The sequence below is a fragment of the Bufo gargarizans genome, chromosome 9 (genome assembly GCF_014858855.1).
Source record: "Bufo gargarizans isolate SCDJY-AF-19 chromosome 9, ASM1485885v1, whole genome shotgun sequence".
NCBI lineage: Eukaryota > Metazoa > Chordata > Amphibia > Anura > Bufonidae > Bufo > Bufo gargarizans.
In genome coordinates this window covers 187029043-187047227 of record NC_058088.1, presented here as the reverse complement: position 1 = coordinate 187047227, position 18185 = coordinate 187029043, and the positions used below count along the sequence as shown (strand labels likewise).

At 43.3% G+C, this 18185-nt stretch overlaps 1 protein-coding gene and 1 pseudogene across 1 annotated transcript; both read left to right on the top strand.

Annotated features, from left to right (window-relative positions):
• Positions 1-8459: 8459 nt before the first annotated feature.
• On the top strand, positions 8460-11330 carry LOC122919865 (annotated as a pseudogene).
• A 2614-nt stretch (positions 11331-13944) lies between these two features.
• LOC122919864 (olfactory receptor 1361-like) lies at positions 13945-14868 on the top strand. The gene has a single exon (XM_044269050.1). It carries the CDS (start codon positions 13945-13947, stop codon positions 14866-14868), a length of 924 nt encoding a protein of 307 aa, XP_044124985.1.
• Positions 14869-18185: the final 3317 nt, after the last annotated feature.

Below are 18185 nucleotides of genomic sequence, written 5' to 3'. Positions count from 1 at the left end.
GTATTGGTTCCGTTCCGTGCATTGGGGACCGCAATTTGCGTTCCCCAATGCACGGGCAAAATCCGTGCGGCGGCCGGGACGGATCCAGACCCATTCAATTTTAATGGGTCCGTGATCCGTCCGTTCCGCAAAAAGATAGGAAAAGTTTTTTTTGCGGAACGGAAGCATGGATTGGAACCCCACGGAAGCACTCCGTAGTACTTCCGTGGGGTTCCGTTCCGTGCTTCCATTCCACACCGCATCTCTGGATTTGCGGACCCATTCAAGTGAATGGGTCCGCATCCGTGATGCGGAATGCACGCGGCCGATGCCCCGTGTATTGCGGAACCCGCCGTATGCGGACCGCAATCCGGCTACGGCCGTGTGCAAGAGGCCTTATGGAGCATGTTGAATTTTAACACCTGATCCTTTTGTTCAGGCAGGAGACAGCTCGGTCCATAGCTATTCAGGGTCTACGGGCACCTTATCTGACTCATTACTCCTGTAGGGTTTTCCATTGGGGCAGCACGCTGAATAAGATTGCCTGGTATTGACAATATCTCTACTTTTTCATTTAAATTTATTTTATTTTTTTCACTTGCAAGGAGCAAGATGTAATATACATTGTAATAAGTGTGCATAAAGTTTTGAGCCACTTCAACTTTTAGAAAGTTTGTATTTTTCAGTTCCAGAGGTGATAAAATCCCAAGGGAAACTCTCTAAAGGGTTTTATATGAGAGCAGAGCGGACAGAGCACAAGGCGGATGCCGGGGACAGGCTGTGAGTATGATGCCAGGCACAGCGTGTATCTGCTGCATTTCTGGTCTCGTAGTCTCCAACATTGATGATGATCTAAAGCAGAACATTTTTATTATTAATACACACACATATATATATATTTATCTATATATTATTATTTTTATTTTTTTAACTTTTTTGTCTTTTTACTCATTTTTAGGCTACATTCACACGTCAGTATATTTTCTTTCCAGATTTACGTTCCGTTTTTTTGCGGATCCGTGTTCCGTTTCTTTTTTTCAAAAGTGCATCCGCATCTTTTCCGTGCTTCCGTGTTTCCGCAAAAAAAATCAGAAAAAGAAGGCGGAAAAGGTCACATGGGGCAGGATTCTTTTTCTATTCCTGCAGATCCGCAATTCATGATCCACAATTGCGGATGACATGCGGATGACATTTGACATCTTTTTCCGCATGTCATCCGTTTTTTTCCAGGCCCATTCACTTCAATGGGGCGACGGTCCGCAATCTGCGGACAAAAGTAGGACATGCGGTACTTATTTGACGGATCCGCATTGCGGAACGGTACGGCATTGCGGATGCGGACAGCATACTGAATGCTGTCCGCATCTTTTGCGGCCCCATTGAAATGAATGGGTCCGCATATATTCCGCATTTTTTCCGCATTTTTGCGGAAAAAAAATGCGGAGGTGTGAATGGAGCCTTATATCATCAAAATTTAATTTATTGTAAAAATAATTTGTCATTCATTTTTCCATCTAATTATGAAGATCTGTTCAGCTGTAGACCATTGGGTGGCGCTGTGTACTATATTGCAGCATTTTTATTACTAATATTATAGATATATAAAATTTTTTACTGATCACAATTTTTTTAATTAATTTTATATATATATATTATAAAAAAAATGTAATATCATTTATTATAAACATCATTTCTGTCATAAATTTTTCTCATACAATTATTATTATTTGCAGAATTCTTCCATGCAGTCTCTCGAGAAGGTGCAGACAATATTATTTTACATCCCGGACAGTAATTAGAATATTCTCCATAAGATAACAATTTGTCACCATGTCATATATTCTATATAAAAAGAATCTTCATATAAAAGAGAGGATCAAAAAAAAAATGTATGTATCAAAAAAAATGATATGATCCTTCGGGACGGACATAAACACCTCTAAGTTCTTTTATCGAGCCCCCCCGCCGGGACCCCTGAGGACTCAGCTGTAGGTCACTGGATGGCGCTGCGTGCACTATATTCCAGCTTTTCCTACAATGAATGCCTATCTGAATCTAATAAAAATACTTATCAACATTAACCCTTTAATGCCCGCACTATTCTGGGTCCTGTATGGATTATTTTAAGCCCGTTTCATGTCTTCAAATTTCTGATAGATTTTTTTGGTGTTTCAGTTTCTCACCATTTCCAAGAGATATGTTTGCTGTCAGTGAATGACAACACTCCAATTTACATTCAGAGGCAGCAAACTCATTCTTGCGCTCAGCTGAGGGTTTGTTACAATTGTATCCAGTCCAGACAGAGCTCTGTGAAGTAAACAGCCGGGACTGATGCACTGCAGGAGACTAGCAGAGAGAGCTGAGCGCCCGCCGCCGCTGATGGGTTTATTGTCTACACAAGGTTTGCAGTCTGTGAATGTAACCGAGAGTGTTCATTCACTGACATAAACTTCTATCTGGAAATTTGGGGAGAATTCCACTTTAAAAATCCGCAGACAGAATCGTCATGCCGTGGAATTTGTTTCCAAAAGTTTTTATTTTTTAATCATTGCAGTGTGTGAATGAGATTCAAATCTTATCCACCTGCAATGTGCTGCAAATCCAGACCGAAAAGCCGCAGTCTATCCTTTAACCCCTTCAGGACCTTGCTACTCTCTGTTTTTTTTGGTTTTCGTTTTTTACTCCCTGCTTTTCCCGGAGCCATAACTTTTTTTTTTTTTATTGTCCCCTTCCCATAGCTGTATGAGGGCTTGTTTTCTGTGAGACAAGTTGTATTTTCTCATGGCACCATTTAGTCCTCTTGCACACGAACGTGTGCGCCCCTGCGGCCCGCAATTTGCACAAACACCCACCATGGGACAGCCGCAGCGGATCGCGGACCCATTCACTTTAATGGGTCCGCGATCCGGCCCGTTCCGCAAAAAGATAGGGCATGTTCTATCTTTTTGCGGAACGGAAGTACGGGACGAAACCCCACGGAAGCACTCCGTAGTGCTTTCGTAGGGTTCCGTTCCGTGCTTCCGTTCCGCACCATTCGGCATCTCCGGATTTGCGGACCCATTGAAGTGAATGGGTCCGCATCCGTGATGTGGAATGCACACGGAACGGTGGCCATGTATTGCGGACCCGCAATATGGCCACAGGTCGCACTTATTGTTCGTGTGCAATAAGCCTTATAGTTGCAAACAATGTAGTGGGAAGTTGGATTTTTTTTTTTCAAATGGGCGGAATTATAAAAAAAAAAAAAAAAAACACAATTCCGCCAAATTTAATGTTTTTTTTTTTTTTTTTTTTTTATGCAGTAAAACTGACCTGTTAGGCCTCTTGCACACGAACGATACGGATTAGGTCCGGATGCGTTCAGTGAAACTCGCACAATTTCGCAAGCAAGTTCACTCAGTTTTGTCTGCCATTGCGTTCAGTTGTTCAGTATTTTTTGCGCGGGTGAAATGCGTTTTGATGCGTTTTTCACGCACGTGATCAAAAACGGAATGTTTACAAACAACATCTCTTAGCAACCATCAGTGAAAAACGCATCGCATCCGCACTTGCTTGCGGATGCGATGTGTTTTTAACGCAGCCCCATTCACTTCTAAGGGGCCTGCGTCACGTGAAAAACGCAGAATATAGAACAGGCTGCGATTTTCACGCAACGCACAAGTGATGCGTGAAAAACAGCGTTAATGTACACAGACCCATTGAAATGAATGGGTCCGGATTCAGTTCGCATCACGCGTTGCACCCACGCGGAAAACTCGCGCTTGTGATGGGGGCCTCCGGGTCAGTACAATGACAGCAATACCACCTTGTATAGTTTTTCTTGAACTTTAAGGGCTCATGCACAAAACCGTATGTATTTTGCGGATCCATTGTAACAATGCCTGTTCTTGTCCGCAAAACGGACAAGAATAGGACATGTTATATTTTTTTGCAAAACGGAAACGGAAGGCACACTATATTTCAGGTTTTTTGCGGACCCATTGAAGTGAATGGTTCCTCAAACGGAACAGAAATGGGAAAAACGATACATTTGTGTGCATGAGCCCTAATACCTGTAAAAACTGTTATTTTTCTTTCCATCACCATATTTGGACCCCCAGAACTTTTTTATTTTCATGTCTACTGAGGTCTCATTTTTTGCGGGATGATCTGTCATTTTTATTGATACCATTTTAGAGTTGTCTTTTTGATTCAATTTGTTCGCAGGAGTGAGGCCTCATGCACACGACCGTACCGTTTTTTGGGGTCCGCAAACCGCCAATCCTGCAAAAAATCGTAGCCACCTATGTGCCTTTCGCAATTTGCGGAACGGAACAGGGCGGCCCATTGTAGACATGCCTATTCTTGTCCGCAAAACGGACAAGAATAGGACATGCTATATTGTTTTGCAGGGCCTCGGAGCAGAGCAGCGGATGCGGACAGCACACGGAGTGCTGTCCGCATCTTTTGCGGCCCCATTGAAGTTAATGGGTCCGCATCCGAGCCGCAAAAACTGCAGCTCAGATGCGGACCAGAACTACGGTCGTGTGCATGAGGCCTTAAAGTGACCAGAAAATTGCAAATCTGCAATTTTGCTGCTGTTTTCCATCATGCCATTCATCGTATAAGGCCTCGTGCACACGACCGTTGTGTGTTTTGCGGTCCGCGAATTGCGGATCCGCAAAACACGGATGGCGTCCGTGTGAGTTCCGCGGAACGGCACGGACAGCCATTGATATAACTGCCTATTCTTGTCCGCAAAACGGACAAGAATAGGAAAGGTTTTTTGTTTGTTTGTTTTTTGCGGACCACGGAACGGAGCAACTCCGTGTGCTGTCCGCATTTTTTGCGGGCCCATTAAAGTGAATGGGTCCGCATCCAAGCCGCCAAAAACCAAGCGGCTCAGATGCGGACCAAAACAACGGTCGTGTGCATGAGGCCTAAGATAAATATCTAGTACGGGTGTTTTTGCTCACAGCGATGTCTATTATGTTTATTTTTTTATTGTTTTTGTATTTTTGGGGAAAGGGGGATTTTAATTCTTACATTTACGTTTTTCACACATTTTATTAGTTCCCCCAGTTTTTCCTTTTGCGTTGCCATATCCTGAAAACCACAACCATCCACGCGGGCGTCCCTCCTGCCTGACCCATTTTCCCAGTCCACGTGTCTCATACTTTCCCAGGCAACGTGGAACGCAAAGCACGACTCCCTAGATTTATGACAAGCAAAGCTTTATATTGAGCGAAATAAATTTTTAATAAAAGATATCGTAATAAAAATAACCACCCTCCACCTCACCCGCTTGGCTTCATAAATACGGCCCTGATTCTGGACATTTCTCAATGTAGTTATACCGGACTAAGTGGCATAAATACACTGACAGATCTCCTCCTTCCTTCACACAATGTGTCCGCCCGCAGCCACCACTAGGGGGAGCTCACTGTATAGGAATTGTCTTACTTCAGCAATGGCATTTACTAATGTATTGTGATTGTTGACTATTGCCTCCTTTGCTGGCTTGTATCCAGGGGTTATGACCACTCGGCAATCAATCAGTGGTGGTCGTACTTGCACACTATAGGAAAAAGCACCGGCCTCTGTGGTGGGCAGGACCGCGGGAGCGCGCATAGGCACTCATGCACAGCAGCTCCCGTCCCGCCCACCTCGTATTGGCCGTAACCCCTGGATGCAAGCAGTGTGTAATGTGATGGAAAAATGAATCGAGCCAGCAAAGGAGGCAATATGGACAGTATGATAGTGGCTTAGTGGTTAGCACTGCTGCCTTGCAGTCTATATAGGGAGTCTGTATAGGGAACTTAGATTGTGAGCGCCATTGGGGGCAGCGAGTGCTGGTGATGTCTGTACAGCGCTGCTATATGTGCGTAATGGAAGCTCTTTGCACTGAGCTCCCTCTAGTGGCGGCTGCTGGAAAATGCAGAGAATGTCAGGAATAGGAGAATCACATTTTATAGTACGTAGTATGAGTGAGCTGGTATCAGTTTATATTTTTCAGGGTTGTTTATTTTTCTATAATACAGCATTATGGAAGGGAAAATCTTTGGATTTTTTTAAAAGTATTTGAATATTTTATTAAAGGGGTCTTCCAAGATTTTAATACTGATGACGTATCTGTGGGGGTCCGAGACCTAGGACCCCTGCTGATCATCTGTTTGAGAAGGCACCGGTGCTCGCAGCTTTTCCTAGGCCAGTGATGTCATGTTCATCGGTCACATGACCCAAGAGCAGCTCCGCCCAATAGAAGTGAATGAAGCTGAGCTGCAATACCAATCTCAGCCACTATACAATGTATGGCGCTGTGTTTGGTGAGCTGAGAGAAAGCTGCGGCACTACTGCGAGCGCCAGCCGATCGGCGGGGGTCCCGGGACTCGGACCACCACCGATCAGATACTAATGACTTATCCAGTGATGCCATGAAAACCCCTTGGCACCCCAACAATTACATCAAGGGGGCACCTGTGGGATGACAGAGGGAGCTCCCTCCACCTGACTAACCACTTCTCCTGTCGGTGTCTGGATGTCTCTGACCTGCACTCTATGAAATAAGGCCCCATGTGTATGGACGTCGTACTGGTGGTAGTGAAGTGTTTGTGAAAGAGCACAGAGCAAAAAACGACTGCTGAAACATATAAAATGATCACATTTTTTAGTAAAACAACTTGCAGATATGAAAGCTCAGATTGAGAATTTTGAGTCAATAGAAGGTACTGGTGGGAGACGGGGCAAATGAGTGAGGAGTGGATGAGAAGAAAGTTGAGGTAGGCGGTAGTCTGACATGAGTTATACCTGACTGCACTATACCCATCAGATGTAGGTTCTAGAGGGGTGCCACATTATAAGGAGGCCATTTTGAACCAGGGCTTCCATGATCTCACGGTTTTGTGCTCAATCTAATGTTCTCGTAATTGGGACAAGCTCTTCTCTGAAGCAGTAGGGCACATGGGGTCTACTTTTGGCTTCTAAAGTAGGTTATATGGGGCCTACTGGAGGTAATGAGCTTAAAATAAACCTATTAATGGGCTTGTCCTCAGGATAGGTCACTAATATGTGATCGGTGGGGGTTCAACTCCTGGCAGACCATCAATACCAAAATCCTGGAAACCCCTTTAATCCTATTTCAATGCAGTGAGGCGAGTCCCTGAGAGTGGTTAGGTGGAATGCCGATCCCTGGCCAAGATACTCAAATTCAGGCATCAGTAAGCCTCCAGCACTCCAGCCGTTCTGAAACTACAAGTCCCAGAATGCTCTATTCCCTTCTAATGGGAGGTAGAACGAGGAGCTACAGTTTCATAGCAGCTGCAGTAGGCAAAAATTGATGACCCCTGCTCTAGGCCAAAAGCTCATGGAGACATGTCTACTAGATGTGTAACTTTTATCTTATGATTTTTTGTTTTTGTTTAATCTTATGGCAATCTGCCCAAGGTAAAAGGGTTTGCTGGCTACAAATACCAATAAATTTGGGTTGGAGTTTTTGGAGTACCCATGAATGACTTTTTATTCCCATGGATATGACGCATAATATATTGTTAATATGCAGAGATTCAGTCCCTAGGAGCAGATCCTGAAGGCCAATGATTGTCATTGTCAAAACACAAGTTCCACCCCACCGGATAATAACCAGTCCCGTTGGTAGGTGGACTATAAACCAGTAGAAGCCCTCACTTGCTTGCAATATTCAGGCCGTGGTCAGCATCAACACATTGCACCTCATTTTTACCATGCAGGGCATGTTGGCTTCGTGGTCATCACCTTTTACTTTCAGCCCAGGGGATTGAATCCCACCAGGTTTGTTCTCCTTGTATTGGCATGGATTTCTTCTGGGTTCTACAATTTCAGAGTCTGTCGGGTATTATATGGCCATCATTACTACAGTCAGGTAGGGTACATACAGACAGGAAAACTCATACCCTGTGTAGCCGCTGCCTGCCTTATTGACAAAGTGAGGGTAGTTTTTCAACTCGGCAGGTGGTTGACTGATGGCTACCCTACTATTAAACATCACTATAAGCTGCTAATAAATCTTGTGCATGCTCCATGCTGTTCTGGACCTGCGCACAAACAGTAGTTTCCCAGCAGTAGGTGAAGTCCCCACAAGCCTACGTGAGTAAGGACTTTGCCCATCATAGGGAGACTACTGTGCATGCAACCATTCTGGAACCACACAGTGCAAATGTCAAAGATTTTGAAGCCACATAAATTGACATTGTAGATTTGTGAAGCTGGTTGTGTCTGGTCTTGCATCGCCATTAGAAGTAAAAGGCGTTGAACTGTAAAATCACACAAAACCTGTTGACTGGTGTGGCGCTGTTTGTGGATTGAAAGCAGCCATGTTTTTCTCATCTTGGACAACCCCTTTCTGGCAAACAAAGGATAAGGGGCAAAAGGGGAAGACAACTAATATGGCACTATGAAGAAAACAAGCAAGCAAATTCATTCTACCTAATAGTCATCTCTTATCCCTTTAGATCAACACCTGTCCAATGGAAGCCTCTAGTTGGAGAAACGAGTCCTCAGTGTCGGTCTTTCTGATTGTTGGACTTTCGGAAACAGCAGACCCTCAGATCCTCCTCTTTCTGGTCTTCCTGGCCGTATACCTCATCACCGTGGTAGGAAACATAGTAATTCTAAGTGTGATTTCTGCTGACCAAAGACTACACACCCCTATGTACTTCTTCTTGGCCAACCTTGCTGTGGTTGATATCTTTTTGTCTTCTGTCACTGTCCCCGAAGCTCTTGTTGATATTGGTCACTGCCCAAAAGTCAATTTCTTATGCTGGATGTGTCACTCAGCTCTATTTCTTCCAACTTATTATGGTGGTGGAGTGTTATATCCTTACAGTCATGGCTTATGATAGGTATGTGGCCATCTGTTTCCCACTAAACTACAACCTTATTATGAGCAGAGCAGTAAGGATCAGGATCGTCCTCTCCTGTTGGGCCAGTGGTCTCCTGAACTCAATGGTCCAAGCCATTTCCATATGCCATCTTGACTTTTGTAGTCCAAACAAGGTAGACCATTTCTTTTGTGACGTAACTCCACTCTTCAAGTTGTCTTGCTCGGACACAAAAGTCGGGGAGGGACTTTTTATGATAGTAGTCGTCATTGCTGGGATGGGACCCCTCATCTTTATATTGGTGACCTATGGCCGGATCATTGCTGCTGTCACAAAAATTAGCACCAGCAAAGGTCGTCGAAAGACCTTCTCTACTTGCGCCTCTCACTTCATGGTAGTGGCTCTATATTACGGCAGTGGGATCTTCAGCTACATCTGGGCCCTCCTCTACCTACGCCATGGACAAAGATGTCAAAGTGGTGGCTGTGCTTTACACCATCATGACACCAATGCTGAACCCCATTATTTACAGTCTGAGAAACAGGGAGGTAAAACAAGCCATGAAGAAAGCAATGGGCGTTCGTTCTGACCACCAGGGTAACTGGACACATTAAGAGTGGTAGCTTTTATCTAATCATTGCAATTAATTGTATTTAAAAAATATTTGGTCTCCAATAATATTTTTATACAATAGCTTTATCAAATTTTCCTATAAAAGAGGTACAACATTGTGACATTCTGGGTAAAAGGAGATACAATGAAATTGATGACATCTACTGTATAAAACTAATCCCAGCTGTCCTATCAGGGTCTAGGACTATAATTAAAGGTAGAGGTCCATAAACTGAGGAAAACAAGAAAGAGGTGGAAGGGAAGCTTTGGGTGGGTGAGGGGCAGGAATACGATCATGATGAACCCGTGGATCACCCAGCACAGTTGTCTCAATGACATTCCAGCAGCTAAGAAGGTATAGGTCCTCCAACATTCATAGATTTTTTTCAAAACTCTTAAGGGTGCTTTGCGACAAGGCCGTTTTTCATTAATCACATAGTAATTCATTTGCCTCTTGATGTCACCACCAGACATCTGAGAAGCTCTGACAGACGTCCTTCAGAACCTCCTCCTTGAGGTTCCTTTTGTTTTGCTTTCCTTTTCTCATCTCGTTAGCCTCTCTCAGCTGTCATCTAGTTGCACTGATTGCATCCCTTTAAATCCCTTCCCATACTGCATCACTTTGCGGTTTATACAACTTCCTGGAGTGTATGCATGCTGGATGCTACTACTGAGTCTTCTACAGATAAGTTTTGTTCATTCATTTGTGTTTTTGAGCTTCTCAGATGTCTGGTGGTGACACTTGACTTCAGATAAGTCAAGGGTCTACGGCTTCCAAGTTCTCCCTATGGTCTGGTGGCAAGAAAAAAGTGAGGTAAAAGTTACTGCTAACTAGGAGACACTTCTAGTTTTATGGAAGTGTTTCACCCATGGGTTTCGATAAACCATTGACAGTGCTGATGGTAAAGCAGCCGGATGACTTTTTGTTAGGTCCACAATTGAGGAGCATTGCTCCTGGGGACGCACATTCGAGGTATCAAGTTGATGGCTAGCCGGGTACAGCATAGACAATGCAGACTGTCACTAGAATCCAGCGTAAAAGTACCTTGTATGAAGTTTCTAACATTGGTGTGTTCATCGAGCTACAACCAGTGCTTCCCTTAATCTGTAGCTACTAGGTATTAGGAAGTGAGGAGCCCAAAATATTCCTCCAGTCCAAAAGCATAAGGGTGCGAAACCCAGATGTTGATAAATGAGATTAAAGAGTTTGAATTAGGAGTAAGTTGGTGAGAGTGGCGTCGATATTCAAAGGATGGGGGTCAATGGTAAATGTAGTGACGTGCTTTCGAGATGTGAATCTGTTATAAGATTTATTTAAAGATATGGAAAAAGCCCATGTGATGGGAGTTGATAATCCTTCTACAACATTGGAAAGGGGCAAATCCCATTCAAGGTAAGAAAGTGGAAAATAAGTCACCTATATACTTTTAATAGCCATAGCGCAAAAGCTCATTTGGTTGACAGCGATTCTTTCCCCCCTTGGTGGGAGAATAGGAACAAATAAAAAATAGTTAGAGACTATTGATCTCGTGCTCTGGATGGTTTCAGCTGGTGCCCCTAATGAACATACTGTAGATGAAGGCCATATGTGCAGATTCAGTAATTGCTATTTCACATCTCATAGCTTTGGCTCCTAAATAAGACACTGGGGAGAATGTAACGCTATATAATATAGCACCGATTTCTCCGTAGAGGCAGAATGTGCTAAACAGCAGGTTTGACTGCAAAGGGTGTAGATTGCTTTGTTCTCTTTCTGGTGGTTACCTTCGGAACATCCCAGGTAGGTGGCTGGAGACAAATTAATGTGGGAATCAGATGACCCAATTGAAAACCTTTATCTGCCAATCCCTATTATGACTACAATTGTGGAGTATAAAGGGTAATCAGACTGAGGACGAGAGATGAGCGAATTTCTGCTTATGAAATTCGTTCACACTTCGTTTAGTGGTAAAAGCAGAATTACGTTATGGATTCAGAGGCATTTCGTCATAATAGAAGTCTATGGGCTGCAAAACGGATCCGTCCCGTTTCCGTTATACAGGAGAGGACTCAGGATCAGGAGAGGACTCCCCTGCATAACGAAAACGTGACGGATCCGTTTTGCAGCCCATAGACTTCTATTATGACGGAATGAATAACGGAATACCTCTAAAGGCATTCCGTTATGCACTCCGTCATATAATTGCGTTATGCGTTATGGTCTGTGGTAACGTAATCCATAACGCAATTCACCTTTTACCACCAAACGAAGTGTGAGCGAATTTCAAAATATGAAATTCGCTCATCTCTACTGAGGACTCCATCATCAAGGATCCTTTCATTTTCCCAAGATGAGAAACAAATAGAACCAAGGATTCCTATGAAAACCATTCTAGTCTTAACAGGTCCCTATAGACTGAGAACCATTGAGATCTCTCACACTGCAACACGCTTCATTATATTTGTTGTGAAACATGATGTGAACCTAAATGCAATTGTGAACATAGCTTTAGGCCAACCACGTAGATATTGAACACAATCTAGTTGGTGTTCAAAATCTATGCGTATGTAAGCCATGGACAATAGATGTAGAAAGGGCACATGTATGAACACTCACAAGAAGATCCTCCCAATAACATGCCAGACATTACTGTTACACAGGAATGAGCAAATTATTGATCCAAGCATTGCAGAAAAACATACAGTACAGACCAAAAGTTTGGACACACCTTCTCATTCAAAGAGTTTTCTTTATTTTCATGACTATGAAAATTGTAGATTCACACTGAAAGCATCAAAACTATGAAATAACACATGTGGAATTATATATATAACAAAAAAGTGTGAAACAACTGAAAATATGTCATATTCTAGGTTCTTCAAAGTAGCCACCTATTGCTTTGATTACTGCTTTGCACACTCTTGGCATTCTCATGATGAGCTTCAAGAGGTAGTCACCTGAAATGGTCTTCACTTCACAGGTGTGCCCTGTCAGGTTTAATAAGTGGGATTTCTTGCCTTATAAATGGGGTTGGGACCATCAGTTGCGTTGTGGAGAAGTCCGGTGGATACACAGCTGATAGTCCTACTGAATAGACTGTTAGAATTTGTATTATGGCAAGAAAAAAGCAGCTAAGTAAAGAAAAACGAGTGGCCATCATTACTTTAAGAAATGAAGGTCAGTCAGTTGGAAAAATTGGGAAAACGTTGAAAGTGTCCCCAAGTGCAGTCACAAAAACCATCAAGCGCTACAAAGAAACTGGCTCACATGCGGACCGCCCAGGAAAGGAAGACCAAGAGTCACCTCTGCTGCGGAGGATAAGTTCATCCGAGTCACCAGCCTCAGAAATCGCAGGTTAACAGCAGCTCAGATTAGAGACCAGGTCAATGCCACACAGAGTTCTAGCAGCAGACACATCTCTAGAACAACTGTTAAGAGGAGACTGTGTGAATCAGGCCTTCATGGTAGAATATCTGCTAGGAAACCACTGCTAAGGACAGGCAACAAGCAGAAGAGACTTGTTTGGGCTAAAGAACACAAGGAATGGACATTAGACCAGTGGAAATCTGTGCTTTGGTCTGATGAGTCCAAATTTGAGATCTTTGGTTCCAACCACCGTGTCTTTGTGCGACGCAGAAAAGGTGAACGGATGGACTCTACATGCCTGGTTCCCACCAGTGAAGCATGGAGGAGGAGGTGAGATGGTGTGGGGGGTGCTTTGCTGGTGACACTGTTGGGGATTTATTCAAAATTTAAGGCATACTGAACCAGCATGGCTACCACAGCATCTTGCAGCGGCATGCTATTCCATCCGGTTTGCGTTTAGTTGGACCATCATTTATTTTTCAACAGGACAATGACCCCAAACACACCTCCAGGCTGTGTAAGGGCTATTTGACCATGAAGGAGAGTGATGGGGTGCTGCGCCAGATGACCTGGCCTCCACAGTCACTGGACCTGAACCTAATCGAGATGGTTTGGGGTGAGCTGGACCGCAGAGTGAAGGCAAAAGGGCCAACAAGTGCCAAGCATCTCTGGGAACTCCTTCAAGACTGTTGGAAGACCATTTCAGGTGACTACCTCTTGAAGCTCATCAAGAGAATGCCAAGAGTGTGCAAAGCAGTAATCAAAGCAAAAGGTGGCTACTTTGAAGAACCTAGAATATGACATATTTTCAGTTGTTTCACACTTTTTTGTTATGTATATAATTCCACATGTGTTAATTCATAGTTTTGATGCCTTCAGTGTGAATCTACAATTTTCATAGTCATGAAAATAAAGAAAACTCTTTGAATGAGAAGGTGTGTCCAAACTTTTGGTCTGTACTGTATATTCAACCGAATTTTCAGTAGGTCACATATGACTAACTTATCCTCCAGTACATCAAGCTTAATTAAGACCTATTGAGTGGGAAAAGAGTTCTCTGTTACCCACAAAACACCCTGCAGCCCCAGAGATATACCCAATCCCTAAATTTTTGTCTCTGCAAATTGGTACAGGTAGGTTTCCATAGGAAGGACGTTGATAATTGGGCACTGAATGGATGACGTTAATGTGTCAAGTGTCACAGAGTTTTTTCTTCTCGGTCTTTCCCATAACCAAGATCAGAAGATCACACTCTTTGTCATTTTTTTTGTAACATATCTACTTACTCTTCTGGGCAATTCACTAATTATTCTCGTCACAACCAGAGATCGGATTCTGGACTCTCCCATGTACTTTTTCCTCGGGAACCTTTCCTTTGTCGACCTTTGTTTCAGCTCCGTAACGGCTCCGCTCATGTTGGCCAATCTTCTTCGGGACAGGAAGACCATCACCTTTAAAGGATGCATGAGCCAGCTGTTCTTTCTGTTCTGCACTGCCAGCATGGAGTGCTTTGTCCTGGCCGTCATGGCTTACGACAGACTGGTTGCCATCAGCAATCCCCTTCGTTACTTACAGGTCATGAACAAGAAGACATGTGTGGGTCTCATCATGTCCTCTTGGATATTTACCTCATTACATTCTCTTCTACACATCTGTATTGTTTCTACCATGAATTTCTGTGGGCCAAACATGATTCACGAGCACTTCTGTGACCTGCCTCCCTTGCTTGCTTTGTCATGCTCAGATACGTCAAAATATGATCTCTTGGTGTTTACAGAAGGTTCTCTGGTCACAATGAGTCCCTTTGTTTTCATAGTGGCCTCCTATTGTAGGATCCTAAAAATCATCCTAATGCTGCGTTCATCCTCTGGAAGATATCAAGCTTTCTCCACTTGTTCTTCACACTTAACCTCAGTTGCCCTTTTCTTCGGTACTGTCTTTTTCACGTATTTCCGTCCATCCTCGTCAAATTCAGTTGAAGACGACAGGTCGGTGACTGTTGTGTACTCCATCCTAACTCCTCTTCTCAACCCCTTTATTTATAGTCTAAGGAACAAGCAGGTGAAGGTGTCTCTGAAGAAGATTTTACTCATGTAGTGACTCAAGCCAAGAGGTCCTTAGTTGTAGTCAAGCCGTTATAACAACCATTTGCTCCCCATGTCGCAACTTTTTAGCCAAGCACAAAAAGAGGGGAAAAACTCATAGTAAACAAAATAATACTTCTTGAAAGAAATAGGGACCTCCTCGAAAGGAGGAATATTGCAGGTCCACATCAACAATGGTTGCTGAAGCTGGGGAAATAATACTGTACCTGGAGTTGGCAGTACAAACTTTTCATTCTTAGGAGGTGGCATAAAAGATCTTTGAAACGGGTAGGACATTTACTGGATTGCGGACATGCTCCAGTATTTTATACTATGACACGCTTGTGACAGAGTAGTCCCTCGCAGACAAGGGTGCATGGAATAATGCAAAATGTGTATGTGAACACAACTAGCAGCCAAATTAAAGGGCAACTCCATCTGATTATTGCCGTATACTACTGGGTAATCATATACAGTGATCCCTCAAGCTACAATATTAATTGGTTACAGGACGACCATTGTAAGTTGAGTAATCGGTTCCAAAGCCCCAAAATGTCATCCAAGATGAAAATGAAGATTTAAGAAAAATAAGCAGATAACTAAGACTGATAAGACAAGTCCTTATATATTACAGTCAAGAATATCTGCTAACCAGCAACTAGTACAGCTATTTTACCAGAGAAGTGGCCTTGATTGGTTGGATCCGAGTCTGTGACATTGTATGTTGAGTAAAGTTTCAACTTACGATGGGTCAGAAAAGACCATTGTGTGCTGGAAATAATGTATCCTGAGGCCATTGTAATCTTGAGGGATCACTGTAATGGTTTTCTCCCTTCACCCTGTATCATAGGCTGGAGCTCCCTGTTCTGTAGCACTGGGTACATACATTCAGTGGCGAAAGCAAACGCTTCGAGCCGCAGAGATGGAAAGGACAAAGGGGAGTAGGGGGGTCTGCAATTTTGCTTGGGCCCCCAGAAATGCCAAATCAGTACAGGATAAGTAATGTAATGTATGTACATAGTGACTGCACCAGCAGAATAGTGAGTGCAGCTCTGGAGTATAATACAGGCTGTAACTCAGGATCAGTACAGGATAAGTAATGTATGTACACAATGACTGCACCAGCAGAATAGTGAGTGCAGCTCTGGAGTATATTACAGGATGTAACTCAGGATCAGTACAGGATAAGTAATGTAATGTATGTACACAGTGACTGCACCAGCAGAATAGTGAGTGCAGCTCTGGAGTATAATACAGGATGTAACTCAGTATCAGTACAGGATAAGTAATGTAATGTATGTACACAGTGACTGCACCAGCAGAATAGTGAGTACAGCTCTGGAGTATAATACAGGATGTAACTCAGGATCAGTACAGGATAAGTAATGTATGTACACAGTGACTGCACCAGCAGAATAGTGAGTGCAGCTCTGGAGTATAATACAGGATGTAACTCAGGATCAGTACAGGATAAGTAATGTATGTACACAGTGACTGCACCAGCAGAATAGTGAGTGCAGCTCTGGAGTATAATACAGGATGTAACTCAGGATCAGTACAGGATAAGTAATGTATGTACACAGTGACTGCACCAGCAGAATAGTGAGTGCAGCTCTGGAGTATAATACAGGATGTAACTCAGGATCAGTACAGGATAAGTAATGTATGTACACAGTGACTGCACCAGCAGAATAGTGAGTGCAGCTCTGGAGTATAATACAGGATGTAACTCAGGATCAGTACAGGATAAGTAATGTATGTACACAGTGACTGCCACCAGCAGAATAGTGAGTGCAGCTCTGGAGTATAATACAGGATGTAACTCAGGATCAGTACAGGATAAGTAATGTATGTACACAGTGACTGCACCAGCAGAATAGTGAGTACAGCTCTGGAGTATAATACAGGATGTAACTCAGGATCAGTACAGGATAAGTAATGTAATGTATGTACACAGTGACTGCACCAGCAGAACAGTGAGTGCAGCTCTGGAGTATAATACAGGATGCAACTCAGGATCAGTACAGGATAAGTAATGTATGTACACAGTGACTGCACCAGCAGAATAGTGAGTGCAGCTCTGGAGTATAATACAGGATGTAACTCAGGATCAGTACAGGATAAGTAATGTATGTACACAGTGACTCCTCCAGCGGAATAGAGAGTACAGCTCTGGAATATAATACAGGATGTAACTCAGGATCAGTACAGGATAAGTAATGTATGTACACAGTGACTCCTCCAGCGGAATAGTGAGTACAGCTCTGGAGTATAATACAGGATGTAACTCAGGATCAGTACAGGATAAGTAATGTAATGTATGTACACAGTGACTGCACCAGCAGAATAGTGAGTGCAGCTCTGGAGCATAATACAGAATGTAACTCAGGATCAGTAATGTAATGTATGTACACAGTGACTGCACCAGCAGAACAGTGAGTGCAGCTCTGGCGTATAATACAGGATGCAACTCAGGATCAGTACAGGATAAGTAATGTATGTACACAGTGACTGCACCAGCAGAATAGTGAGTGCAGCTCTGGAGTATAATACAGGATGTAACTCAGGATCAGTACAGGATAAGTAATGTATGTACACAGTGACTCCACCAGCAGAATAGTGAGTGCAGCTCTGGAGTATAATACAGGATGTAACTCAGGATCAGTACAGGATAAGTAATGTAATGTATGTACACAGTGACTGCACCAGCAGAATAGTGAGTACAGCTCTGGAGTATAATACAGGATGTAACTCAGGATCAGTACAGGATAAGTAATGTATGTATGTACACAGTGACTGCACCAGCAGAATAGTGAGTGCAGCTCTGGAGTATAATACAGGATGCAACTCAGGATCAGTACAGGATAAGTAATGTATGTACACAGTGACTGCACCAGCAGAATAGTGAGTGCAGCTCTGGAGTATAATACAGGATGCAACTCAGGATCAGTACAGGATAAGTAATGTATGTACACAGTGACTCCTCCAGCGGAATAGAGAGTACAGCTCTGGAATATAATACAGGATGTAACTCAGGATCAGTACAGGATAAGTAATGTATGTACACAGTGACTCCATCAGCAGAATAGTGAGTGCAGCTCTGGAGTATAATACAGGATGTAACTCAGGATCAGTACAGGATAAGTAATGTATGTACACAGTGACTGCACCAGCAGAATAGTGAGTGCAGCTCTGGAGTATAATACAGGATGTAACTCAGGATCAGTACAGGATAAGTAATGTATGTACACAGTGACTCCTCCAGCGGAATAGAGAGTGCAGCTCTGGGGTATAATACAGGATGTAACTCAGGATCAGTACAGGATAAGT

Coding starts and splice junctions, on each gene's coding strand:
- LOC122919864 (XM_044269050.1), top strand. CDS start 13,945: ATGGATGACGTTAATGTGTCAAGTGTCACAGAGTTTTTTCTTCTCGGT.